This window comes from Herpailurus yagouaroundi, unplaced genomic scaffold, assembly GCF_014898765.1.
Source record: "Herpailurus yagouaroundi ecotype Mexico unplaced genomic scaffold, PumYag 28, whole genome shotgun sequence".
Lineage (NCBI taxonomy): Eukaryota > Metazoa > Chordata > Mammalia > Carnivora > Felidae > Herpailurus > Herpailurus yagouaroundi.
In genome coordinates this window covers 41,253,178-41,280,531 of record NW_024412376.1, presented here as the reverse complement: position 1 = coordinate 41,280,531, position 27,354 = coordinate 41,253,178, and the positions used below count along the sequence as shown (strand labels likewise).

Here is a 27,354-nt window from a genome sequence, read left to right as displayed (position 1 = left end):
TCTGAGCTGTCAGCACAGAGCCTGATGCGGGGCTTGAATCCATGAACCATAAGATCATGACCTAACGGAGCCACCCAGGTGCCCCCAAATGATTCTTAAATAGATCTTTAATGTGAATGAGTGGGTACATGCAATGTGTTCTAGAAACCTGAATATAAGAAAATGGTTGGTTGTCCCCTTGTTATAAAATACGAAAGAAAGCAGAGGCTCTTTCTGTGATTCTATAGGCAGCAATTTCTATTTTAAAAAAGACTGCTCTTCAGTAGGCAGCATGAATGCATCACAGTACACACCTCTCTACATAATGACATTTTCTTTATTATTATTTTTTTTATTTGAGAGAGGGAGAGAGTGTGTGCAAGTGGTGAAGAGAGACAGAAGGAGAAGGAGAGGGAGAAGGAGTGGGAGAGGGAGAGAGAGAATCCCAAGCAGGTTCCATGCTCAGCATGGAGTCCTACCTGGGACTCGATCCCATGACTCTAGGATCAGGACCTGAGCTGAAAACAAGAGTTGGATGCTCAACTGACTGAGCCACCCAGGTGTCCCAATGACATTTCCCTTAGAAGTTGTTTTTCCTAAAAACAAGTCATCTATAATGCATAACAGAATGAGGTCATAATGCAATTACTAAAGGAAAAACTATTTATACATTGAAAAATGTTTCAACTTAAATCTTAAACATATCTCAGGAACTGAAAAAAAAAATTTAACACAGGTTTTTTTTTTAATCTTTATTGGAAGCACCACAGTCACGACTATCTGAAACAATATTCCTCTTGTAGTCTAGTCAATGATTGAGGTTCTTCAAAAAGTCATAATCAGACATGAACACATTTAAAAAATTTTAAGGAAAAGTTGCAGTAATTTTATATTTAAAACCAGTTAATAATGGTATTTCTCTATTTTCTCTTAAAAACAGGGATTTTTATCAATGCCTATTAATACTCTTACAAAATTACTATTGTTTTTAAAATTATAATATCAAGTCATATTGGATGGTAAAAAAAAAAAAGCACAATTACTACTTATGTAATGGTAAGTTATGGTAAATACAAAATAGGAAAGTCTACTCCATTTTTCTACATAAATGAAAACACCCAGGGGTGCCTGCGTGGCTCAGTTGGTCAATTTGTTGATTTCTGCTCAGGTCATGATCTTGCAGTTTGTGACTTCAAGCTCCGCATCGGGCCCTGTGCTAGCACTGTGGAGCCTGATCGGGATTCTCTCTCCTCTCTTTCTCTGCCTGCCCCTCTCCCACGTGCATGCGCATGCACGCTCTCTCTCAAAAAAAAATAAATAAACCTAATAAAAAAAGAAAATCCGTATTTTATGTTACACTTCTGACATGCCCCCCTCACTATAGTAAAGATAATTTGCTTGATTTTTTAAGATAATTTAAAATTGCTTTAAATGTTTCACTTGTTTTTACAAAAGATGTGTTAATGGCTCAATAGAGGTTAATTTTTGATACTAAAATAATTTCTATTTTGTTCTCATCCTCTCCCTGTGGATCATGACTATAAATTACAACTTACTCTCTTAAATAGCTACCAGTATTTGAAAACCCCAATTTTCTGCTTAGTAAACGGAGTTCAACAGTGAGAATCTTTGTAAAAAAAAGGAAATCTTTACTAGTTCCATTTGAATTTTATACAGTTTGTACAGCTTCACTGGGAAAGACAAAGTTAATTCCTAAGGCTCATCATTATTTTGTCTTTTTTTGAAAGAGAGAGCAAGCACACACGAGTGTGGGGGAGGGGGAAGGGACAGAGGGAGAAAGAGATAATCCCAAGCAGGCTCCATGCTCAGTACGGAGACTGACACATGGGACTCAACCCCAGGACCCTGGGATCACGACCCAAGGTGACATCAAGAGTCAGATGCTCAACCCACTGGGCCACCCAGGTGCCCCTAGTTTGCTTTATAGGTAATTTTCAAAATCTAGAGGGGAAAAAACCAAAACAGAACAAAACACTGCTTAGAATGATATAAAAGGTGGCATCTGGGATCCTCATGTCTTTTCATTAATAGGACTGGACTGCAGCACACCCCCAGGGCCTAGTGCATAGTAAGCGCTCGACAGTGTTTGCTGCATTGAATGAAGGTGCCTGGGTTGAGGTCCGACTCTACACTATGCCACAGGTGGGGCATTTTCCTTTCCATTTTCAACGACTGCGTTATCCCTCATTGGCTCTGGCCCTGTTGGGTCCCTGCTTCTGGCCCTGCCCTCTCCTCACCTGCTCTCCAAGCTTTGGACCTTTCTACATTTCAGTGATTTCTGACCTCAGTCACTATTACAACTCTGTCCTGTGAGATGCTGGTTAAATCAATTAGGCAAAGGTCAGCTATTTCAGTATTTGGGAGACATAACATAAATATTTTGAATTTTAACTATCACCAATTAGAGCAACTAAAGCTCTTCAAATAAATCTAAATCCTAATCAGATGTGTCAGAAGCACATTTAATTTTAAAAATTGAGAGGGAAAGTTGTTTGAAGGAATTTTTTTTTATCTAGTATCATTTAATAATGGCATTTTCTGTAACTATTTCTTCATCTATTCATCTTTAAAAACAGTAATTTTTAAAAAATATTTCTAATGAATGGCTACCAGTACTCCATTCTTTTTTTTTTTTTCTGAATTCAACTCTAGTTCATATGAGATAGTGAAAAACAAAACAATTAGTACTTATGTAATGCTAGCAATATCAAATTGCTGAGCCTGTTTCAACTGGGAAAATGCTATGGTGTAGGCCAGATGAAAAATAATCAACCTAGACTAATTCTCCACTGGTTTTCCAATTAAGTCATTTGTCAAGAGTGGGAGAGTAAGAGAATGCAGTATGTTTTAGAAATCTTGGTATGGTTAATAAAAAAAAAAAAAAAGTAAAAAGTAGCTGGGATCTTGCAAATGGTTAAGATGTTGAAATATCCTTTGTTCTCTGATTCTGTATTCAGGTGGATTACATTTAAATCCTGACCTTAAACACAAAGGTTTCCCCACCACCGCCCTTTGGCATACAATACTCGTAACAATATAGATCTGCCTCAACTAGTGACAAAGAGGTCAAAACTCCTAGTCTTGCCTAAAGTAATAGACACTTTAGTTTTTACTGGTTTTTCCTTCAAAGCAAATATTTAACATGTACATAAAGTAGCTACAGTTTACATATTCCGCATTTTATTGTGAACCAAAGTATATTGATTAAATTGCTTCCTAAGTAGGAGAAAATTCTTTTTTAAATGTAATGTTTGTAAAGCGAGCCTTTATTGTTTCTAAAGCAGTTTAAACATACATGTACTCGGTTTCATCTTCCTAACTCTGAGGAATGGGTAGGGCTGATACTTCAAGATTTAATTTCTCTTGTTTATAGAAGAGGAAACAGATGTTCAATTATCTGCTCAAAGTGTCAGAGTGAGTAGCACCATTCTGGACTCAAGTCCACCTTGTCTGACCCCAGGCTAATTCTCTTTCTGCTCTATCGTTCTCCATTAAAAAATGGACTTTAAAACCTATCTTGGTAAGGTTTTATTATACGACCTCTTACCAGAGGACTCACACAGTAAGTGTGCAAATTGTGGGATGACAACAATTAAAAAATCGGTAAGTGATCAGGATGCCTTGGAAGAGGGTGTTGTGAATTTGGGAACTCAAGCCCAGGTTCTTCCTCCTGAATTGGAGAAGAAAATCAAATTTAAGAAGGGATTAGAAGGGAGGAGGAGGAGATATCTCCCTTTTAGTTTTCAAATTATATAGTTTTGATCTACTGAAATAAAAGAATATAAGTTAATGCACCTGACCTATACTACAATGATACATGTAATTTAAAATTTACATTGAACTTCCTAAAAACCTCACCCTGTCTACTCCTCAGGTAATTTGCTAGAAGTGACTCTTCAGTTCTTGCTGACAGTTACAATTCCTTTCTAGATTTATATCCTTTAATCTGTTGTTTTATTCCATTTGCTTTATTTCATGTTTTACCTTTAGAAAAGTAAACAAAACATTTTTGTAATCATGTATTAGGTTGTCAAATGCCAGTGATTTAATGGAGGCTTTAGTCTTCTACCTGTAAAAAGAAAATACATTTCTCACTCTTCCCTTAGGGATTGTTCTTTGCTCTGTGAGGTATAAAAGTTCACTGTTAATTAGCAACACAGCACATACAGGAAGGTGATGCCTTTGTAAATGGAACCTTATAGTCAACAAATTCCAAGAGCTAGCATTTATTGCAGAACTTCAAACGGGGCCAACCCAAGGGCAAAATGGAAACAATCTACATTGCTCATGAAGAGCTGTGAGCTCCATTCCGGAGCATCAATCTGCTCTTCTCCGGTTGTGGATTTGATCTATGATGTTGGAAGGAGGTGCGTTGAGTGTGAGAGAATGTGTGCATGTGCACAGAGGGCTTTGTGACAATTCCAGGTGGTTCTGAAGTCCTCTTCTTGACATTCGGGGTTTCCCTTGCTCCTTAGCCTGAGGAACAGCAATCACTGGGTGATCAAGGGAGGTGGGGCAGAGCTCTGGAAGTGTGTATGTGCTACACCTGTCCGCTTGTCTCTAGAAAAATCATTATCGGCCTCTCTCTGTTTCCCACCTACGAAGTCAGCATGGGCAGTGAACAGATACCAAGGAATAAGGTGAAAAGGGAAAAAATCACTACACTAGATAGGTCTGTCTTTAAAGAGCAAAAACAGGAAAAGTTTTAGGGACTTGAAACACTGGCATCTTTTTATTTGCTACAGAATTTTTCTGCCTTCTCAACCATAAATAGCTTCATGTATTTGTGGCTCCCTATGGGGCCCTAAGCTGTTGAAATCATCATTTAGTACCTCTACTATGAGAAGTAACAACAGCACAAGTCCCCCCAGTGATCACTACAGCCAGTGAGCCTGCTCCATAGGTGCTGTGGGCCCAACACCTTCGCCAGCCTTTCAACTTCATTGTGTAGCTTCCCACACACTGCACCAAACATCCAGAGCAGCCACTGACATCGACTACCTAAAACTAAGGCCGTCTGCCAACATGCTTAATACTTAACTATGCCGTTTGTTTTAAACATTTCAAGAAAATATTTCCAGGTAGAAAGGGAACTTTTTCAGAATTTTGTCTCTGCTTTTCCATTCCTATTTACCTGGACTGCTTTATCCCTTTTGGAGAACTGATTGCCACAGATTCACCAGTTCTCAACTCCACTTATCCATCATGTCTATTTTTTTTTTTTTTTCAATTCAAGTTAGTTAACATACAGTGTAGTCTTCGCTTCAGGAGTAGAACCCAGTGATTCATCTCTTACATATGTCACCCAGTGCTCATCCCAACAAGTGCCTTCTTTAATGTCCATAACCCATTTATCCATAAGATCCATAACCCATTTATGGATGGGACAACCCATCCATCTCCCCACCCACCTCCTCTCCAGCAACTCTCATTTTCTCCTCTGTATTTAAGTCTCTTACAGTTTGTCTCCCTCTCTGCTTTTATCTTATTTTTCCTTCCCTTCCCCTATGTTCATCTGTAGAGTTTCTCAAATTCCACTTGAGTGAAATCATATGATATTTGTATCACTCTGCCAAACTATTTTGCTTAGCATAATACACTCTAGCTCCATCCACGTTGTTGCAAATGGCAAGATTTCATTCTTTTTTATCACTATCACTCATCAGCATGGAAATACAAATCAAAACCACAATGAGACACCACCTCACCCCGGTCAGAATGGCTGAAATTAACAGCACAGGAAACATCAGGTGTTGGTGAGGATGCGGAGGAAGGGGGTCTCTTTTGCATTGTTGGTGGGAATGCAAATTGGTGCAGCCACTCTGGAAAACAGCATGGAGGTTCCTCGAAAAATTAAAAAATAGAACTACCCTACAACCCAGCAATTGCATACTAGCAATTTATCCAAACGATACAAAATTGCTGATTCGAAGAGGCACAGGCACCCCAATGTTCATCGTCTCTGTTCATAAAGTGTTTCCTTCTCCAGTCTCTGACCTCCTTCCCCAAACTAATCCACCATCGGCTCCTGCCAATTCTCCCCTGTCACCACTCAAATCAGGCCTTTTGCTCAAGGGCACCAATGCTGTCCCAAATTAAGTGCTTTCTACTCTGTCATCCACAATCCCATCTCAGTTGTCATCCATCCTCTAGAGGGCACCTGCCATAAGCCACTGTACCACACCAAGGGACAAAACTGCCTGGGCCACTGCACTGATTTTTTTCCACTGTGAAGAACTTATTAAAAGACTTGATGTATTTAGGAGAAGGGCTGCGATTTCTCATTCCAATTTGAGGGCCTTACGTAATGCGGCCCTTGTGTCTTTGTTCAGTTGCCTGCTCTGGCCAGGCTGTCCCCTGATCTGGGCCTGTGCAAGCAAGCAGGCTCAAGTTCAGGCTCCACCTTCCTGTTCCTCCTCTGCCCACTTCTCCTTAATGCCTAAACGCCTCCTCATACTCCCCATCCTTCCAGGACGCTATTTTGGCATTTGACTGCACTCAATTTAGCAATTTTCATATTTCCGGTGTCAAAGTATCACATCAAGTAAGTTGTATGATCCTGATTACACCGTGAGTGCAAGTTCTGTGACAGCAGCTCTGTGTCCTATGGCGTTTGGGTATGGTTCTGAGCCACTAGGCATAAAGAAGACAACAAGACCTGAGGAATTAGTAGCTTTCAGCCTTGTATGAGGAAGGCCATTCTCACAATGATTCTCTGAACCTGATAGGCTACATCTAATTTTTATCACACACAGGAAATGAAACACAGGAAGATAAAATTTTTAAATAAAGCTTTAGATTAATATCAAGATGTTAAAGAGGTACTTCAGGATGGTAATGGTGACTTTTTTTTTTAAGTATGGAGATCATTCCTTAAGAAAAAAATAGAGACTACCCAATTTCTTTCCCATCAGGGCAACAGAAATTCAAATTAGAGTTTCAACTTGAAATGGCTAGGAGTTAATTATTTAGAGTATAGCGAGATAACTGTTAAATTATAATGTGCTCTTCATAAGTGTTCTGAAGCCAGAGATGTTGCCCTACTTTTTGGTGGGTAAAAATAGTTGGGATCTTTGTAACTCTTGTGAGAGGCAGTATAGTTTATGTATTAAGTACACAGAGTCAAAATGCCTGGACTTCCTGAGTTCCAATCCCACTTCCTTCAGTCTGAGCGATCTTGGACTACTCACTCACTTCTCACATGTCTCAGATGGCAGATATCTAACATGAGGGCAGATAATTATCATACCTATTTCATAGGGTTATTATGAGGATTAAAACGAGAATATACAATAAAATTATTAGCATAATGAGCACAAAATAAGTACTCAAATATTTACTATGACTGCTCTTAGTTTTAAAAATTCAAGGACCATACCAAAAAGGCTAGTTAAAATACATTCAGTGTTTTCTTTGTCACAACTGCTTAGAGTTCAGATTTAAAGATACTACCTTTCAAAACTCACCAAGCTTTCAGATTTAAGAAGGCTGTCATGAAGAATAAACGGGGTAAGGGTGCCTGGGTGGCTCAGTAGGTTGAGTGTCTGACTTCAGCTCAAGTTATTATCTCATGGTCTGTGAGTTCGAATCCCATGTCAGGCTCTGTGCTGACAACTCAGAGCCTGGAGCCTGCTTCGGATTCTGTGTCTCCCTCTCTCTCTGCCTCTCCTCTGCTTGCTCTCTCTCTCTCTCTCTCTCTCAAAAATAAACAAACATTAAAAACAATTAGGAATAAATGGGATAAACATCTAGTAACTGCTCAGTAAAAGGTAGCTATATTATAGGAGTAGATGGGATAGAATAAAGCATTTTTTTTAAAGCACTGCTCCTTAAAATAAACCAAACCACTCCATTAACAGCAAAAATGAGAGTTACTTTTTAAATTTCAGATTATAATTTGTGTGGAAGGAACAGACACATTAAAACCAATGCTCGTTGGGGTGCCTGGGTGGCTCAGCCAGTTAAGCGCCGGACTTCGGCTCAGGTCATGATCTCACAGCTTGTGAGTTGATGAAGCCCTGTGTTGGGCTCTGTTCTGACAGCTCAGAACCTGGAGCTTGCTTTGGATTCTGTGTCTACCTCTCTCTCTGCCCCTCCCCCCGCTCACACTCTGTATCTCTTTCTCTCAAAAATAAACACTAAAAAAAATTGAAACCAATGTTCGGGAAAATTTTCTTATAAACAGGCAATCCTCTAAACCAGTTTTGAAGAACATCCTGGGTGAGGTGACTGACTGTTGCCTTTGGGTTGCCTATTGTAAAGCCAAGAGCCAAATAAGTGGCCAGTCTCTACAAAGGCCTCAGGGCATATATTCTCTGTATTATCCCCATTCCTGGCTCTATTTTTCCCTTTCTTGCTCTTATCTTCCCTTTGTCGTGTTTTTCATCTCTTATTTTAAATTTCATTTTAACTTATATAAAGTTTTCTGTTCCTTTGGATGTTTTTCTCAAACAAGATGGGTGGCAAACAAACACATCAACATTTGAAAATTACTGGGCTTCTAATTTATACTTTACAAATTTGCTATGTAAAGTACACCTTAACTTAAATTTTAAGTTACAAGAAGCTCTCCTTGGATAATGTGAATTAACTTTTGGCCCACCTGTCCATGTCTTTACTTGAAATCAGTTTCTAATAAATTCCTTCTCCTTCAGAGAAACAGTGACAGAAATAAGGGTGAATCATATATATACCATATCTATATATCTATATATCTATATCTATATATATATATATAAAACACATATATACATACTTATATTATATTATTATATGATTTAAATAGTTATCAGGAGCGCCTGGGTGGCTCGGTCGATTGGCTGTCCAACTTCAGCTCAGGTCAAGGTCTCACAGTTTGTGAGTTCAAGCCCCACATCAGGCTCTGTGCTGACAGCTCGGAGCCTGGAGCCCGCTTCAGATTCTGTCTCCCTCTCTGCCCCTCCCCTCCTCATGCTCTGTCTCTCTCTGTCTCAAAAATAAATAAAAAACATAAAAAAACAAACAAATAAATAGTTATCAAGTAGTCAACCAGCAAATGTTGCTTGAGCACCTGCTACATGTTTGGCATCATCTCTGCACTGGTTAACAAATCAAATCCCCTTTACATCATGTTTAGTTGTGAGCTCTGGACTGAGATTCAATAATAGTCAAGGCTTAATGATGAATAAAAAACAAAAACTGGGATTGAAAATTCCACATATGCAAAAATGTCTGATGTGTAGCTAAACTTGGAATAAACAGAGACCAAGTTAACTGGGGCTTTCTGTGTGCAATTTAGAGAAAAAATTACTCATACATGTATAACACACACGCACACACACACACACACACACACACACGCACATGATGTCCTACATTCATATTCTGTAAGGTTCTAACCATGGCACATTCTTTGTCTAAACACCCATTTCTTGGGCAAATGCATCTATTTTCATGGATGATGACTCCAAAATCTTTATTTTCAATCCTACCTTGTTCCCCAACCTTCTGCATCTCATCTCCAACTTTCTGTTAGGCACACCTGAATGTCCTATAGACATTTCAAACTCAATGTCCTAAATCGAACCTCATTCCAATCTCCTTTATCCTGGCAATGCCCCTTCCCCCCCCCCGTTTTTTTTTTCATGTGCTACATAAATAACTCATTTATTGTGTCTAATCTCCCCACCACCTCTCACTGGAATGTATGCTCCACCAGGGCAGGGATCTTTGTTCATTTCAGATGTCCCTTCATTCAAGATGTCTAGGTATGCCTCGAATGGTGTCTGGCATTTAGTAGATATCAAATAAATAAACTCCCTCTCCAGTGTTACTAATATCAGCAGCTGAGCCTAGGGAATCATCTTAGATCTTTGCTTCTTTACCTCCAATATAGAACTGCTAATGTTCCTTCCCAGATAGTCTCGTTAACTACCCCTCCCCTCTCAATGCCTAACACTGATGGTCTAGTTCTTTCCCTGGACATCTCTTACCAAAGTGATTTAAAACAGCCACCAGAACTCTTTAAATAAGCATACCACCCTAAATCCAGATATTAAATGCAAAACTGAGCCTGCCATTCTGCTGAAAACATCCAGAGGTTCTGTTTTGCCCAAGGATAAGTTCAGGCCCTGCCTAACAGTCCAAGACCTGGACCCAATCTGCACACTTAGCTTCACCTTCTACTCACATCTCAATTTTCAAAATGGTTAACACAAAATTGCTTCTGGTGCCCTGTGCAGACAGACTATCCTTATTCCTCCTCACCATGGCCAATTTTAATCTTTCAAGATTCAGTTTGGGGGTCAATTCTTTAAGAAGCCTTCCCTGACCTTCCAGGTTAGCCTAAATGTCATGGCTTTGCATGTTCCCATAGCAACTAACTCAAGGGCTACAAAAAATCTGGGCAAACGTGCAATTAACACTAAAGCCTTATGATTATACAAGGAGGAAGGGAGGGTTCATAAAAACCGTAGATATAATCTACTAAATAGATATTTATTTAAGCTCTTAAAATAAGTGAGTAGAAAGATCCAGGTTATCCATTTCCTAACATCTGGTAAAGAGTTTTATGAGAAAACTGTAAGCCAGAACAGTCCTTGGTTTCCTATCTCTGACTCAGCAGTTCTGTAAGTGACAATGGACTTTGATGTTCTTTAGCTCCCTGTACATGGCTCATGGAGACACTGAGGGCTGTATCGTAGCATGAACTGAAGACATCTAATAAATATATGTTATTTCCTTGCATTATCATTTCCTTAATTTTATATTTCAAGTTATAAGGGAATACCTATATTTCAATTATTATATAATGCCACCCTGAATAGTGTGTGTCCACTAAATTCAAGTTCTCTATTTTGGGGTGCAACTGTATTGTGCCCATCCCCACCCCCTGCACCTCCCACTTGCTCACATTGCAGTGATAGGGCTAATGTGGGTATATGACACAGTGAGACAAGTTCCTCTGGACCTGTTCAGTTTAATCATTAATTTTATAAAGCAAAGGAAATTAACTATTAACCAACCATCACATTTCCTTAACAACAGTTACCTCAAAGAATAAAGTATAGGGGTACCTGGGTGGCTCAGTTGGTTGAGCGTCTGACTTTGACTGAGGTCACGATCTCGCAGTCTGTGAGTTCAAGACCCACATCGGGCTCTATGCTGACAGATCCTGGAGCTTGCTTCGGACTCTGTCTCTCTTTCTCTCTCTCTCTCACTCTCTCTCTCTGCCCCTCCCCCACTCATGCTCTCTCAAAAATAAACATTTAAAAAATTTTTTTTCAAAGAATAAACTAAAAAGATTTTCAAATCTACATGCTGTGAACTACATATGTTAAGACTGAAATACATGTTCAGAGGCTTGGTTACTTTAAAATTCTGCCTATTTGAGGAATCTTTTGATTAATCTGCAATTGTACCTCTTAAAGTTATTTTGTTTCAGGAAATAGGTTTGTAAGTCTCTTACTTAAAAGGAAATGTCTAAGTATGGAAACTGACATCACATGATTTGGCTGACCTTACCAAGATACGCACTCTTTAGCCTAACAGGTCTGCTTGCAAAAATATAAATCCAGTTGACTTTACATAATAATGAGCTCTGTCCTTTCATAGCCTTGTACCTCTTCAGTGATTTGTGGTACCTGTGTCTTCCAGACACTGCTTGTACACTGGGTATCCAAAAAGGAAATTAGGTTATAAAATAGTGTAGTGAATGTAGTCGCCTCTGTTCACTGAGGGATCACAAAATAAAATACACATGAGATGAAACTAATGGCAATTTACAGTTGGAAAGAGAGAGTAAAAACTCAGACTAGAATTACAAGTTGCAGATTAGAAGGTCAAAAGCCTGCACCAACTCTTGCGCTGGTTTCATTGCTAATTTCCTGATTTGCAGGGAAGTCACTTAACCTCAACTGCTCTCATGCCACGTGTAAACATTCATGTGTACATTCAAACATTTATTTGGTGGCTACTCTATATCTATAGTCTTGCTCCGTTCTGGAGATAAGACTGTCTCACGCTAAAGACATCTCACAGAGGAGCTGAAGGTCCAGTAGGTTGGTGGCTCTTAATATTTTCTCTCACTGTGCAACTTCCAAAGGCAAGACTGCCTGCATGGGTGACAGAGGGTCAATTATGGGGTAAATATCAACAGTCTAGGCTGAGTTGGAACATGTGGGACAGCCTCTCCAGAAAATTCTGGCAGGCCCTCTGCCCACTTCTCCCACATGCCCTCTGAGAACTTTGAAAACTCCTAGGCTAGAACAATCTTACAACCTCCAAGGGAGCTCTATGAAGAAAATAATGTATTACAGGAAAAATAAAAACCTAACGAAGAAAAAACAAAAACGTAAAAGTGCCACATTATTGTACCACTTACACAACCTCTCTCTAAAGACATTAACCAGAGAACTGTAGCATTTGATTCTACAGAATAAATCTAATATTTTGATGCCACTTGATGATTTATAAAATCTGCAAAAACATTTTGTTTCCATTTTATTTTTCTTAGCATTAGGTAGGGCAATATTACTTTCCCTATTTAGATATAAAGAAATTATATAGGCAAATTAAATAATGACATGTTATAAAATTTTTTTCAATTAAAAAAATTAAATAATGTCTTACTCTCATACCTAGTGAGTGACAGAGCCAGAAATTAAAACTAAATCCTCTGAAAGAGGTTACAGTGGGAGACAGCCAAAGCATAAGAGACTGTTAAAAACTGAGAACAAACTGAGGGTTGATGGGGGGTGGGAGGGAGGGGAGGGTGGGTGATGGGTATTGAGGAGGGCACCTTTTGGGATGAGCACTGGGTGTTGTATGGAAACCAATCTGACAATAAATTTCATATATTGAAAAAAAAAATAAATAAAGATTCTTTTAATTAAAAAAAAAAAAAACTAAATCCTCTGACCCTAAAACCAGTCCAGTTTCCACCAAGGGAGAACCCTACTTAAAAAATATAAATATATAAATGTTTATTCTTTTTCCTTTTAAGATAGAAAGGTCTTGACAAAACTTCAAGGCAAATAAGCAAATCAAATTTAAAAACAAATTATAAACTTCCATTTGTAACATACAATAATATGGCTCTTAACTGACATTATTGGAAAATAAGCTGTTCTGGATGAGACTTCTAAGTTTTTTTATATTAAATGTTTAAGATAAAAAAAATAAGCACATATATATGTCCCATTAAACAGAACACAAAGAACATAATTTACACATTTTTTAATGTTTTTTTTTAAGTTTATTTACCTATTTTGAGAAAGTGTGTGGATGGGAGGGAGGGAGGGAGGGAGAGGGAGAGAGAGAGAGAGAAAGAAAGAAAGAGAATCACAAGCAGGCTCTGCACTGTCAGCGCAGAGCCTGATGTGGGGATCAATCTCATGAACCATGAGATGACCTGAGCCGAGATCAAGAGTCAGGTGCTTAACCAACTGAGCCACCCGGGTGCCCCCATAATTTATACTTTTAACAAATGATTTGCAGGCTCCTTACACCGTTACTACTACACTATTATACCAAGCTTTAGAGTGGAGTGCTCTAGGGCATAAAGCCCTAAACCAGTAAACTCAGAGCTCAGACTGTTCCATCTTTCTTCCTGCCTCCACTCTAGTGGATGCTTCCAGTTCTGCGCTTGGTGTGGTTAGCTCTTTTCAGCTTACCTGACTCCCCTTATCCCAGCTCCCTCTATCTACTGGTTCTTGAATTCTCTGCTTTTATAATCTAAGGAAGAGCTTAAGGTTATCAGGGAAAGCCTGATATCTATCTATCTATACACACACACAGTGTGTGTATATATATATATTTATGTATTATATATATTTATGTGTGATATATATGTATCATATATTTTTATATACACTATAATATAGACCAAATTATGTCTTCTCAATGCTTACATCACACCATTATCACCAAGTAGGCATGAACAAATGACATATAGGGTAGAGTTTCCATGAGCTTGAAAATTATAGAAAATGAAAGAAGTAGACTGAGAGATTCAGAGTTGTGAGATGCTGGGTTGGGTCTAGGTGTGGAGTCCTGAGACTTTAATCCAGGTCCAAGTTTGGTCTAATGATTCTGAATAGATTGATAAACGGTCTGATCCCAACTTTCTTCATCTATAAAAGGGGAAGAATAATATATCCATATACCATAATTTTATGAAACTAGTGCTTCCAACTATAAAGTATTATAAAAATAATTTATTTTTATTAAATCAAAAAAGTTCTGATACAAATAGAGTCCAACTTCTCACATATTCTCTCTCATACACACATGATAAAACAGTAAAGAAATACAAATACAAAATAAAAACAAGTAAGTCCTCACTCTGATCAAGTTTATTTTCAAAATTTATGGTCTGGTTTCACTCAGGTGAGCTCTAAAATCAAAATTCCCACTTAGTTCTCTAATTCTCCCCTCATACTCCTGAATTTTTATGTTTTTCTCAGTTTCCTCTTTTTCCATAATTTTATCTTCTAATTCACCTATTCTCTCTTTTGCCTCTTCAATCTGTGCTATGGCTGCCTCCATTTTATTTTGCACCTCATTTATAGCATTTTTTAGCTCCTCGTGACTATTTCTTAGTCCCTTGATCTCTGTAGCAATAGATTCTCTGCTGTCCTCTATGCTTTTTTCAACCCAGCAATTAATTTTATGACTATTATTCTAAATTCTTGTTCCGTTATATTGCTTAAGTAGTTTTTGATCAATTTGTTAGCTGTCGCTACTTCCTGGATGGGCAGGTGGGAGGGAGGGGAGGGTGGGTGATGGGTATTGAAGAGGGCACCTGTTGGGATGAGCACTGGGTGTTGTATGGAAACCAATTTGACAATAAATTTCATATTAAAAAAATAAAGCCAAATCAAATCAGAATTCCCCCCAAAATAGGGACTACGTTATATTTTTTTTAATTTTTAATGTTTATTTTATTTTTGAGAGAGAGAGAGAGAGAGAGAGAGAGAGTCAGTCAGTCAGGAGGGTAAGAGCAGAGAGAGAGAGAGGGAGACAGAATCCAAAGCAGGCTCCAGGCTCTGAGCTGTCAGCACAGAGCCCAATGCAGGGCTTGAACTCAGGAACCGTTGAGATCATGACCTGAGCAGAAGTCGGACGCTTAACCGACTGAGCCACCCAGGCGCCCCAGGACTAAGCTATATTAATAAAAGTCTTAAAAAGTGCTCATAAAGTTTCATTATCTATTATCGATCAAATTTCCAATGGAAGAAAAGGATGTCTAGACATCAAGGTTTTTCCATATTTATTTATACCTCAGTTACAAAAACAATTGTTTCCTCAGCTACTTCCATAGAAACTACTTAAAACAACAAAACTAAGCAAAACCTTTGGGAAAGCCATTTGCTTCAGAAGCAGAGAAGTCCAGGTTCCAAAAACAGCCACAACTTGGGTTCTGATACGAAGGCTGAGGCACAGGCAGGGTACCACAGAGGGTACCATTCCAAATGCCCTCTCTACACTGCTTTATTGTTATATATCGCCTTACTTTGTTCACTAATTAGTGAGCCTAAGAGGGGAGTCCTTATATTGGAAGGTACAAAGTGGCATTAGGAAGGTACCAAAGGTAATTTTACCTTATTATCTTATCTTCTACTGAGCCAATCATATAGTTAAGGATAGAAAGAGGGGAGTGGTGGGTGAGGAAAGTCTTAAAAAATAAATTGATCTCGGTACTGCACAAATTTATTTTCCAGAAATCAATCTCCTGGTAACAGAACCCATGGTTTCCTACAGGAAATGCTCTTCCCCACTGTTAGTGTAGGTAGTTTAAGTTGGCTGACTCTGGCCAGAACTAGCCTGTCAGATCACTGCATTCCCAGGTCACTGTAATTGGTTTGGAGGGGAACATGGGAGCCAAGTGCAGTCTTAGAGGAGATTTAACTGGGAGCTTTTCTAAGAACTGCTGGGAACAGAGAACTTCTTTTTAATGAGGTCCTGGTAGTTATCTCATCACCATGAGAGAACCTGGATGAGAACAGAGCCAGAGCAAAGTCAAGCACTGGAGAGAATGCAATGGAGTTCTAACCACCTGGTTTACAACCATGGCTTGTTTGAAGCCAAGCCTACACCAGGGCTTTACGGTTATGTGAGCCAATGAATTTCCACTGCTGCTTAAGCCTGTTTGTGTTGATTTTCTGTCACCTGTAACCAAGAGCCCATATTCTGAGAAATACAGAACTCCTATTACCAATTCAATGCTGAGTTTCGGGACTATTAAATAATTAATAGTGTAAATAATGTAAAATCATGTAATATTAATTAAATAACACGAAACCAATCCTAGAAGCACAGAAATAACGAGTTGGTCAGCTTTTCCATCCAGAACTGAGGACACCAGCTTCTTGTGGTCACCAGCAAAACAAGGATGAAACATTCAAGTGCTTTAAGTCTCTGAAGCAGTAGTTCATCCCCCAGAAAACTGCCCGATAAATAAACCTACAGGAGTCTTAGTGTTGAGCTCCTCCGTAAAAGCATCAATGATGCAATAATGCTGCTACGAAGAGCAAAACTTCTACACTTCAGCCAATCATATAGTCAATATTACTAAAACCATCTAAGTCTGATGGTAATTAATGGCTTACAAGTGAGGACGGAGGAAGGAGAACACAATCTAAAAGACTACCTCTCCTCAGGAAGTACAATTACTTGGACAGAAGCAAAGCTAGCCTAAATATACCTAGAGAATCTCAGTCAAATGTTTAATTTAGTGTACTGGTTTGGAAACCTTCAGTTAGAACAACGGTAGGACTGAAGCAGGGACCTGGAATCTGAAGCAGCTGTTCAATGCAATTATTCTGTATGGAACACAACTTAACTCACAGACACGATCCTGATATTAAAATTTCAATTTGCCACAAACACATATATTTATACAAAAACACAGAAAAGACGTGACACATTCTATGTGTGCCTAGTAAAAATGCTCTTGCACATCATTTAAATTAAGTTTATGGAGAATTATTTTTCTAAGTCTCACTGAAAAACAAAGACCAATAAAAACAAAAAAGTTCTTTCTGACAGATCTCAATTCCCAATTTCAAATGCTGCCCATTCAACAGCACTCAGTGGAAAATCTCCAGGTGGTTTTTAGATAAGACATTACTACTATTTATCACTGACAGACTGCCTCAGAGGTATTTTGTATCTATTTCCCAGTAGTGATTTAGAGTTAACTATGCACGCAAACTATGCAGCAGGAAAGAAAACGTGTAAAAGGAACACCCACATGAACATTTACCTTCCACTGCTCTTTTGAAGAATACTTTGCAGCTGCCACAGGTTACTACCCCATAATGACATCCTGAAGCCTCATCCCCACACACCAAACATATTTTGGAAGGTCTTGAAGATCCAGTAGAAACACTTCGTAAAGTAGAGCTGGGGAAAGAAATCAAGATTTAAATAAATACGCTACAATAGCAAATTTGATATGCTGTACAGCTTAGCTCAAACTTTGTCAATACTCGCAGTTTCATAAATGAATTCAGTATTTACTGGTCACAGATGTGACCTAGAAAATGAAGGTAAAACCCTATCAGTGGAGTAATGCTATCCAGAATTCTATGCAGCAAAGCCTTTTCTCAATACCAAGAAACAATAATCACATAAATACTCCCCCCGGCCCCGCTATTTTTGAGAAAGTTGACCAAAAAAATTATTTGCATTCTAGGTGGGCAGGGAGGAGGAGAATCTTGAGCTGAGTCATTATGGAAGTATTTTTGGCATCAAAGAGCTATTACAATACTTCTTTACTCTCTTCACCCAGACTCACATTATATATCTCAATTATGCCAGATAAAAAACTCTCCCATTTCCAAAACAATCCACTAATCAAAATGTAAAAATTCTTGCCTTGACTGCCAGCAATTCTACCCCTCCAAGCTTCTGCATTTTTCCGTGTTACCTTATATAGGTATGTTCAAATCACTTCATTTTGCTTACTAAAAGGACACAGTCAACACTCGAAAAACAAAAGCCATTATGTGGTGAATATCTCAGGTATCTTTCTGGTAAGAAAATGAAGGGCATCAGTTTTTAGGGGAAAATTCAGCCCTTTAGACAAAAATCTGTATGAATACTTACAAAAATTTTTTATTGCTTATTTATTTTTGAAAGAGAGACAGTGCGAAGAGGGGAGGGACAGAGAGACAGGGAGACACAGAATCCAAAGCAGGCTCCAGGCTCTGAGCTGTCAGCCCTATGTGGGCTCAAACTCACGAACCGTGAGATCATCACCTGAGTTGAAGTCGGACGGACATTTAACTGACTGAGCCACCCAGGTGCCCCTCTATGTGCCCCTCTACGAATACTTTTATTCATGTGCCAGGTGCCCCTCTATGAATACTTTTAAAGGGGAATCTTCTCATATATACTGTGATACATTCTATATTACTGTGCTAATTTAAACAAGAATATTTTACATTCTAATAAGGCATCGTAGTTCAGTGACAGACGTATTCTGAACAGGCAAAGAAGGTGACATTATTCATTTGTAGTCCACATGTATTTGTTGAATATGTACCCACAGGCCCTATGCAAGGTACTAAGGAAATAAATACCCAAACCCAGTCTCTGTCCTCCAGTGAGTGGGGACCTGAACAATTACGGTAAGTGCTATGGTGCGGGGTAGTATGGCGGCACATACTGGGAAGGGTGGGACTCTGCCAGTAGGGAAGCACTTCCCCAAAGGTGACCACTGAACTGAATCTGGAAGCACAACAGGATGAGAGCTGGACAAAGAAAAGGTGTGGGGGAAGCAGAGGTGCAACGGCTCAGGGAAATGCCAGATGGATGTGTTCAGAAGACTCTGAATAGAACTGTTGTATGTCACCATCATCGCCTTGCTGTCACGACGACATCAGTCTCCATGTGAAACAGCAGGAACATGTGGAAAAGACTCAAAGAAAACACATTAGAAGACTAGAATGGTTATGTCACGGTGATGCTTTCTCTGTTTTCCAAATTAGCTAAAACGTGATTAATTCTGTCCTGGTAATTTTTTTTTTTTTTTTAAGACGTTTTCACTATGCTCTCACGAAAAACAGAAGGAACAAAGTATTCAGCTGCTGGAGCACTGCAGCATGACTGACTTTTTAGAAAATGACTTCTTAAATCAAGGACTGCAACAATGTTCTCCAAAGTTGTTTCTCCTTCCGAGAAAAGTGCTCTTTATTATTTTTATTAGTGTCCTTTGACTTCTTTATGGCATTCAAAACATTCCATTTCAGCACCAGTAACTTCTTCAGCATGTCAGAGAAACTCAACCCATGCTCTGTCCGACCCTCTTACCTCCCTTACCCCTCACAGGGAAATATTTAAAGTTCATAAACAATTAGAATGCAACTTACAATCGTCGTTAACTGTGGCTGCTTTTCCACAACTACAAGCGTAGGTAGGACTTGTGTTTCACATTTCTTGGTCTTGGTCTCCAAACTTAATAATCTCTTAACTTCACTTTTTATAACCCTCCTCCTCTTGTCAAACCCATCCTCTCTGTGATCTTGTCTAGTTTCTTAGCTTTAACATCATGGATATGCCCAGGGCTTCCAAATATTTATCTCCAGCTCAGACACCTCCTGAAATTTCTGACTCATTTATCCACCTGCCTGACATGCCCACTTGAGTGTCTGAGGTACACCTCAAACTTAACATGTCCATAACTTCGCTGATCTTCTCCCTGCCCCAAACCTGCTCCTCCTACAGACAGACTTTGTCATCTCGGTTAATGGCAACTGTTACGGGCTGAGCTGTGTCTTCTCCAAAATTCCCATGTTGAAGTCCTAGTCCCTAGAACCTCCAAGTGTGATCTCTTTTGGGAACAGAGTCATAGCAGATACCTTAGTTAAGATGAGAGCATTCTAGAGTAGGGTGGACCCCTATTCCAACATGACCCACATCCTTCTTAAAAAGCGGAAATCAGGACACAGACACACACAGAGAATGCCATGTGAAGGCAAAGGCAGTGACACTTTCACGAGCCAGTTAACATCAAAGATTGCCGGAAAACCACCAGAAGCTGGCGACAGGTAAGAAACAGATTCTCCCTGACAGCCTTCAGAAGGAAGCAATCCTGCTCCCACGTTAACCTTGGACTTTGGGTCTTCAGGACCGTGAGACAATACATCTTTGTTGTTTAAGCCACCCGGTTTGTGGTACTTTGTTACCATGGCCCTGGCAAACTAAAACAGCAACTTGGACTCATCTCTGACTCTTTACTCTCTCCCTCCACGCATCCAATCTGCTAAATTCTATTTACTCTGCCTTCAGAATACATCCAGATTCTACTCACTTCACACACCTCCTCTCGTACCACTAGCTTCAGCTGTCAACACCTCTTCCCAGGGATTTGCAAAAGCCTCCTAGGTGATCTTCCTGTTTTTCCTTGCCACCCCTTCCTTCCTCTGCAGCCAGAATCATATTTATTCACTCCTTTGCTCAAAACCATCCAGGGGCTTTCCCTCACACTCAAAAGAAAAGTCAGTTATCCATGTTACCGCAGGGCCAAATCTGGCCTCCCAGACTTCTCTAACCTCTCTTGCTTGCCTATACCACTCAGCAACACTGGCCTCCTCAGTGGCCCCCAAAACCACCAGGTGTGCTCCCACCTCAGAACCTTTGCACTTGCTCTCCCCTCTCACCTAGATATCTACAGAGTCCCGCCCACCTCCTTCAAGGCTTCATCCAAATGTCACCTTCTCAGTCTGGCCTCTCTGACTACACTGCTGAAAATGCCTCCTTCCTTAGGACCCTCTATCCCCTTTCTGCTTTATTTTTCCTCTCAGAACAACACATTACCATCGAATATATTGTCCTCTTTACCTCTGTACTCTGTTTATTGTCTTCCTCAGACACACAAAAAAGTAAACTCAATAGGAGTCAGGATTTTCTTCTGCTATTTACGATCGTGTGCCCAGTTCCTGGACCATTTAGTACCTGGGGCAGACCAGGACCCCAGTCAGCACTTGAATAAATGACTGATTTTGAATAACTGGCATTGTTGCAACAGACACCATAAAACCCATCCCGTCGTCAATTCTGAAGTCCTCCCACAGTCCTTATATGAAGGAATGAGATTTGTTTTTAACTATCTTGAGAGTGAGATGTATGTAGTGGAACCAAATTAAGAAAAGTTGAAGAGAAAGTCTAGCATAAAAAGGATGCACTGTGAAATTCAAATTAAAACATTTCTTTTTCATTATAAAACTAAAGCAAACACGAACCCTTTTCCCCTCTTGTTCACTACCATCTTTCAATGACATTAGAGCAAATCTGCCTGTACACGCCTCTCAGCAGCCCTCTGCCTCCTGGGTTTCTGTAACACTGTACTGAGCCTGTTCTCCCTAACACGCCTCCTCTATTTTTCAGGCTCCTTCTCATTTTCTAGATCATCAATGTAGCTTTTCTTCGGAGCTCGACCCTTGGCCATCTTTTTCCTTATTTCTGTACTTTGTCCCTTAATGATCTCATTGACTCTCCCGGCTCAAACAGCTCTCTTGGTGAATGACTTCCCAAATCTTCCCATCCGGCTCCAACCACTCCCCCCATGTCCAACGGCCTGTTTTCACTTCCTTTATAGAACATCTCTGCCTCTGTGTTCCATGCACTTCTGGAAGGGTACTGCCATCTGTGAACCTCCCAGGTTCAAACCCTGGACTCCTTCCTAACTGGCAAATCTAACAGTTACCAGGTCTGCCGTTCGGCCTCACCGGCTACTGTGAACAGGGATTCAGGTCCCTGTCTCTCACTTTCTCAGGCATCCTCCCTGTCACCAGCCTCTCCTCCCAATTCCTTCCACACTGGCTGACAAATGATTTTTCCTATTTAAGAGCTTGACTTCATTACTTCCATCGTCCCACCAACACCACCATGAATGATGACCTCGGTAGGACAGCTCAGTCTTCCCCCCTCTCAACCTTCCCCTGCAGGTCCTCTCACATGCCCAGCCTCGTGCAGGCCGCATGACGCTGACCTCCCTGTCGGTGCGGACACTGGCACTGACACAACCCTGCTTCCTCACCCCTGTTCACACTCCCCGTAGCACATCCATCCTTTAGGAGCCCTGGTGTTCTCCCAGCAGCAAGCACCGCTTTCCCTCCCCCGATTCACCCCAGCACTGCGCTACCCTCCCCTCCCCCTTTCAGCAGATACCACTTTGGGCCTCACATTAGTGACCTGTGCACTTATCCTAATCCCTGGAGGGCAAAAATCTTGTCCTGTGCATCTCTGTGCACCCTGCTGCCATTAGTGGATGGTTGCTACTATTTATTGAATGAATGAAATCGCACTCTTAATCTCATTACAGTAGAACATAAATTTCCAAAAGGCGACTGTACAGAAGGTAAATTAATGAGGCCAAGGTTATAGGTTCAATTCCCATGCGGTTCATTTAGCTTTGCACAGGGGGAAAAAAAACATCCAGGAACACAGACTTCTCTCAAAAGCTCAGCCAGCTGTCTCACAAACATATGCATTATTAACACAGAAGACAAGCCACAGAGCGTGGATGGGTCAGGGAAATGCCAGTCTCTACTGACACCTTATCGTGTGGTTATCTTTAAAACTGAACTACGGCATGTGTTGGGAAGTTACATATCTAGTTTTAAGCAATATATCAGTACATTTTAGAAGGGGGGTGGGTAGGGAAGGAGGAGGGGAAGGAGAGAGACAGGGAGAGAAGGACAGGGGGGCAGACCTTGAACTCACTTCTTAGACACGGAGTGTTATGAAAATACAAAGTTTACTCAGTGATTCTGTAGATCAAAATTCAACAGTATAATCTATTTACTAAGCACCTACACAGAATGTGAGGCCCACACTGTAGGGCCAAATATGCAGGGGCAAAGGCGGGGAGAGAGGCTCGAGCCGGGGGCCTCAGCTCTAGTTCTAGCTCAGTCATTTCCGAGCGAGAAACCACAGCAAAACCACCTCTCTTTAGATGATAATTCTCATCACGAAAAGGTTAAATAGAAAATCTCTAAGATTATTTTTAAGAAATCCTTTTAAGTTAAAGATGGATACAAAAGATAAATGGGACGGCCTGTCCTGATCAAGTTTTATACAAATCGAATTTCAAGCTCAAATTAAAGACAATGTATTACACACCACAAATAACCACTTTCTGATCTAGATCAAGGATAAAAGCATATGTATGTAAAAACTTATTCTTTCTAGAACAGCTATTCATACAGCATTTAAAACTTTGTTACATCTTCACGATTGTATCTATGCTGATTTTGGTTAAAATTTACCCCCTAAAGAACATTTTAATATTGACGTAAAAAACTACCCAAAATGATCATTTTTGGTCTTGGTAATCAAAGAAACAATGTTCACATAAAGAAGTTTATAATCAACAAAGGCAGTTCATAGGATTTCATACAAATGTTAAAATATTATAAAAGCAGAAATCTGTGAAAATTATATTTCCATTTGTAAAGACAGTGTCTCTTTTAGGGAAACACAAGTGAGATGCAGCTATTTTTGTGCCAAATATAGTAATTCTAATGACCCAGTGAAGAGCCTGAAGAGATTAACCAAAGGTTCAAGGTGGACCTTAATTCTGGTGACATTTGGGAGGGGATAAATTAGCCAATCATCAAAAACAATTGAGCTATCTTTTTCCCTGAAATGGTTCGATGTTTAGGAAGAAGCCATAGGAGAAACAAGACTAGGAAACCAGCTCACTGAGAAACTGTAATGGACCACATTGTTCCAGGAATTACCACATGTAAAACTACCCTTCACCGTCTTTATAACAATTATATAACAATACAGTGGTGACTGATCCACTATTCAGTGATAGGAAACTCTTCGTATGAAAATACCGTCTCATTTCTTAAACTCACTCAGTATGAATTGACAAACCTATCTTTTGCACTGCCACTTAATCAGCTGTATGCTTCTACCATCACCTGCAGCTACTAAAAACATTTTTTCCATGTGTAATCAATTCCAGTATTCAGTCAGCTATCTAGAGCAGGGTGAGAATTTTGAGGAATATGCAAACAATACTTCAGTAAGCATCCTTGTATCTGAACATGCTGGTGCGTTTAAATTATTCATTAATGAGGCGATTCACTGAAGGCCTACTATAGGCACCACTGTGATGAGGAAGAGAAAGTTCCTATTCTTGTGGAATTTCTACTGTAATAAGAGAGGTAGACAACACAGACGTAAGCAAATAATTTTAGCAAGTGATAAGTGCTAGAAAGAAAGTAACAGACTGAGATTGGATGGGGTGGTGGAGCATAGGGTTCTTTAGAAAGGTAGCCTGAGAAGACATCTTTGGGGAGACTGAAATGACAAAGTAGCTAGCTTTGTGAAGATGCCAAACAAAGAGACAAGTGCAAAGTCCCTGAGACAGGAATAAACGTGACACCTTCCAGAGACAGAAAGGAGGGCACTGTGGCTCAAATTCAGGCAACAAGGAAGAAGGGAAGATGGGCAATAGGATGTGATGCCCAAAAAGAGGGTGGAAATGGACCACACAGGCCTGGAAGGCTATAGTAAAGAGTCAGGATACTATTCTAAGTGCCATCAACATAACGTGAATATTGACATGTTTTCAGCAAGAGGGTAACGTGATCTGATTAATACTTAAACATCTTATTGTGACTGTTGTATAGAGAATGGACCAGAGGATGGGGTGGTGTTGGGATCAGGGAAAACAGCAAAGGAGACTCCTGTAATTATCCAGCTAGGAGAGGACAATGGCTTCTACAGATTAAGCTTTAATTAGTAAAGACTGTGAGAAGTGACTTTTTGTTTTTACACAGATAGCAGTGACAGGATTTGTAGCATAACTGGACAGCAGTGCTGTAAATATATAAGATTGGGATAAACAGCAGGTTGGCAAGGTAGGGTCTGTTTTGGATCTCACAGTAGGACAGTATTGGTACGTTATAGTCTACTTTTGTATATAATATAGTAACGATTAAATTAAAAGATAGTCTACTCATAGGAAAGACAGGGAGTGATCCACACCAGCTTTCCTTAACCTTTCTGGGCCAGTTTCCTCATCCTTAAAGTAGTAATAACAAAGCTCCTACCTTATATTACTCCATATATGTAAGCACACTAAGAACACGGACGCACCTTCAGTGTTATTTAAATTCTGGTGATTATTAATCAGTATTACTGTTGGATCTATAATTCTTAACAGTGACTGCCACAGTAGTGGATCTACAGGTAATTCCACTTTTCTATATTATATTTTTCTGTATTGTTTTTAATTTCTATAAGCAGGCATAACATTGGTAAGCAGCAAAAGAAAGTTTTTAAAAATTATACTACAGGGGTGCCTGGGTGGCTCAGTCGGTTAAGCATTCAACTTTGGCTCAGGTCATGATCTCGTGGTTTGTGAGTTCAAGCCTGGCATTGGGCTCTGTGTAGGACAGCTCAGAGCCTGGAGCCTGCTTTTGATTCTCTATCTCCCTCCCTCTCTGGCCCTCCCCAGCTCACACTGTGTTTCTCTCTCTCTCTCTCAAAAATAAACACTAAACATTTTTTTTCAAATATACTATAAAATAGTGGTATTACAATAGCTATGTTGTGTTATTTACTGCAGTTAGTGTTTTGTGTGAATATGGATTTAAGTATTTCTCATGTCTGTAATGTGCAACTTGGAAACAGCCACATTAGATCATTAGGATAAATAATCACTGAGATTCAAATATATATTCTTTTATATAAAGAACACTAAATCTAAGAAACGTAAGAATCTGGAAAACACTCAAAAAAAAAATTTCAAGAGTATAAATTAACCTTTACCAACTTGTTTACTAAAATCCTATTTTCACCAACACATAAAATAAGCAAAAAACAAAAAGAAAAACCCTTTTTGTAGACTATTTCCTTTTGTTTTGATAAAAAAAATATAATACATATTTTGTATTGTTCTCAACAACATATTTTGTTGTTGAGAAAGCGTGAGAGGGCAAGAGGGGGAGAAGGGCAGAGGAGGAGAGAGAGAGAATCTTAAGAAGGCTCCACACTTGGAATGGAGCCCAATGTGGAGCTTAATCCCATGACTCTGGGATCATGACCTGAGCCAAAATCAAGAGTGGGATGTTCAACCTACTGAGCCACCCAGGTGCTCCAATAAGCATATATTTTGAATCACAATATTTAACCTGTGCTATCTCATCCTAGTTTTCCTATTATTTAGGGGGAATATTTGGGAGTGAGACTTGTGGTATATTTTCCTTTATGGTCTTATCTTTGTTGATAAATAAATCATTAGTGTTTTGGGGGGATAATTCATCACTAAATAGAGTTTATCCTCTTAAGCCGCAATTCATAATGCACCATAGATAAAAATTAAAAATTGGCATACCATCTTACAACTTCAGTTGTATGAAAAATTATGAATAAAATTATATACAGAAAATTCAAGGATATACCTGGATTAGGAAATTAAAATTTAAAACACAGCCATGGCTGATTAGTATTTTCCACTTTACTTTTTTATTTGTTTTCATAATAGTTTATACCATTAATAATATTAGAGTGGCTCTGTTTAAAGAGGTATGCATTTTCTACACTCTAAATTTCATTTAAGTGAAAGAAATTTGCCAGTAAAAGACTTAAAATCATAATCAAGAAAGCATAGCTTTAGCACAGCAAAAAAGTATCTTGACACAGATCTCAAAGAAAAAAAAATATTTTGGATCAAAACAAACTGAAGCCCACACTACGATATGTAGAATTCCATTAAAATATATATATATAAATATATATATATTATTTTTTTTTTTTTTTTTTTTTTTTTTAAGTAATTTCTACACCCAATGTGGGGCTCAAACTCACAACCCTGAGATCAAGAGTCTCATGCTCTTCTGACTGAGCTAGCCAGGTGACCCAAATTTCATTTTAAAAATAAGGATCTATGTTAGGAGGGCATTTGAGTAACTTTTTCTCCTTAACTAGCTAGACAAATTAGCATTTGATCAAAATATGCAACATCTATTTTTTGGAAAATAAGCAAAAATATCTTAATCAAGATTAAAACGTATTTTCTAACAAAACAAAGAAAACAGTCAAATATAATTATAGGCCTTTGTATTATTAATGAATCATTTTAATCAAATGACTTTTACTAAATACAAGTTATGTGACAGTCCTTTTGAGAATACAAAGATAACAAATGGCTTCTACTCTCAAAGTTTAAAATTGAGCAGGGTAGATAAGACCTGGAGATTGGTAAATATTAAAGTCATTACATGGTAAGAATCATCCATGGTTTAAAAATAAATCAAAATTCAAAAGTGAGCTGCACCAAAAGAAGAAGAAGAAGAAGAAGAAGAAGAAGAAGAAGAAGAAGAAGAAGAAGAAGAAGAAGAAGAAGAA

General features: G+C 39.2%; 1 protein-coding gene across 2 annotated transcripts in view; it reads right to left on the bottom strand.

Annotated features, from left to right (window-relative positions):
* Positions 1-27,354, bottom strand: part of NR3C2 (nuclear receptor subfamily 3 group C member 2) — a 356,521-nt gene that overhangs the window by 162,302 nt on the left and 166,865 nt on the right. The window contains exon 3 of one of the 2 annotated variants that reach the window (XM_040472694.1): positions 17,234-17,385. In XM_040472694.1, the coding sequence (XP_040328628.1) occupies positions 17,234-17,385 (152 nt within the window). The remainder of the gene's footprint in view (positions 1-17,233; positions 17,386-27,354) is intronic. The other variant, XM_040472701.1, reaches the window with a different exon arrangement.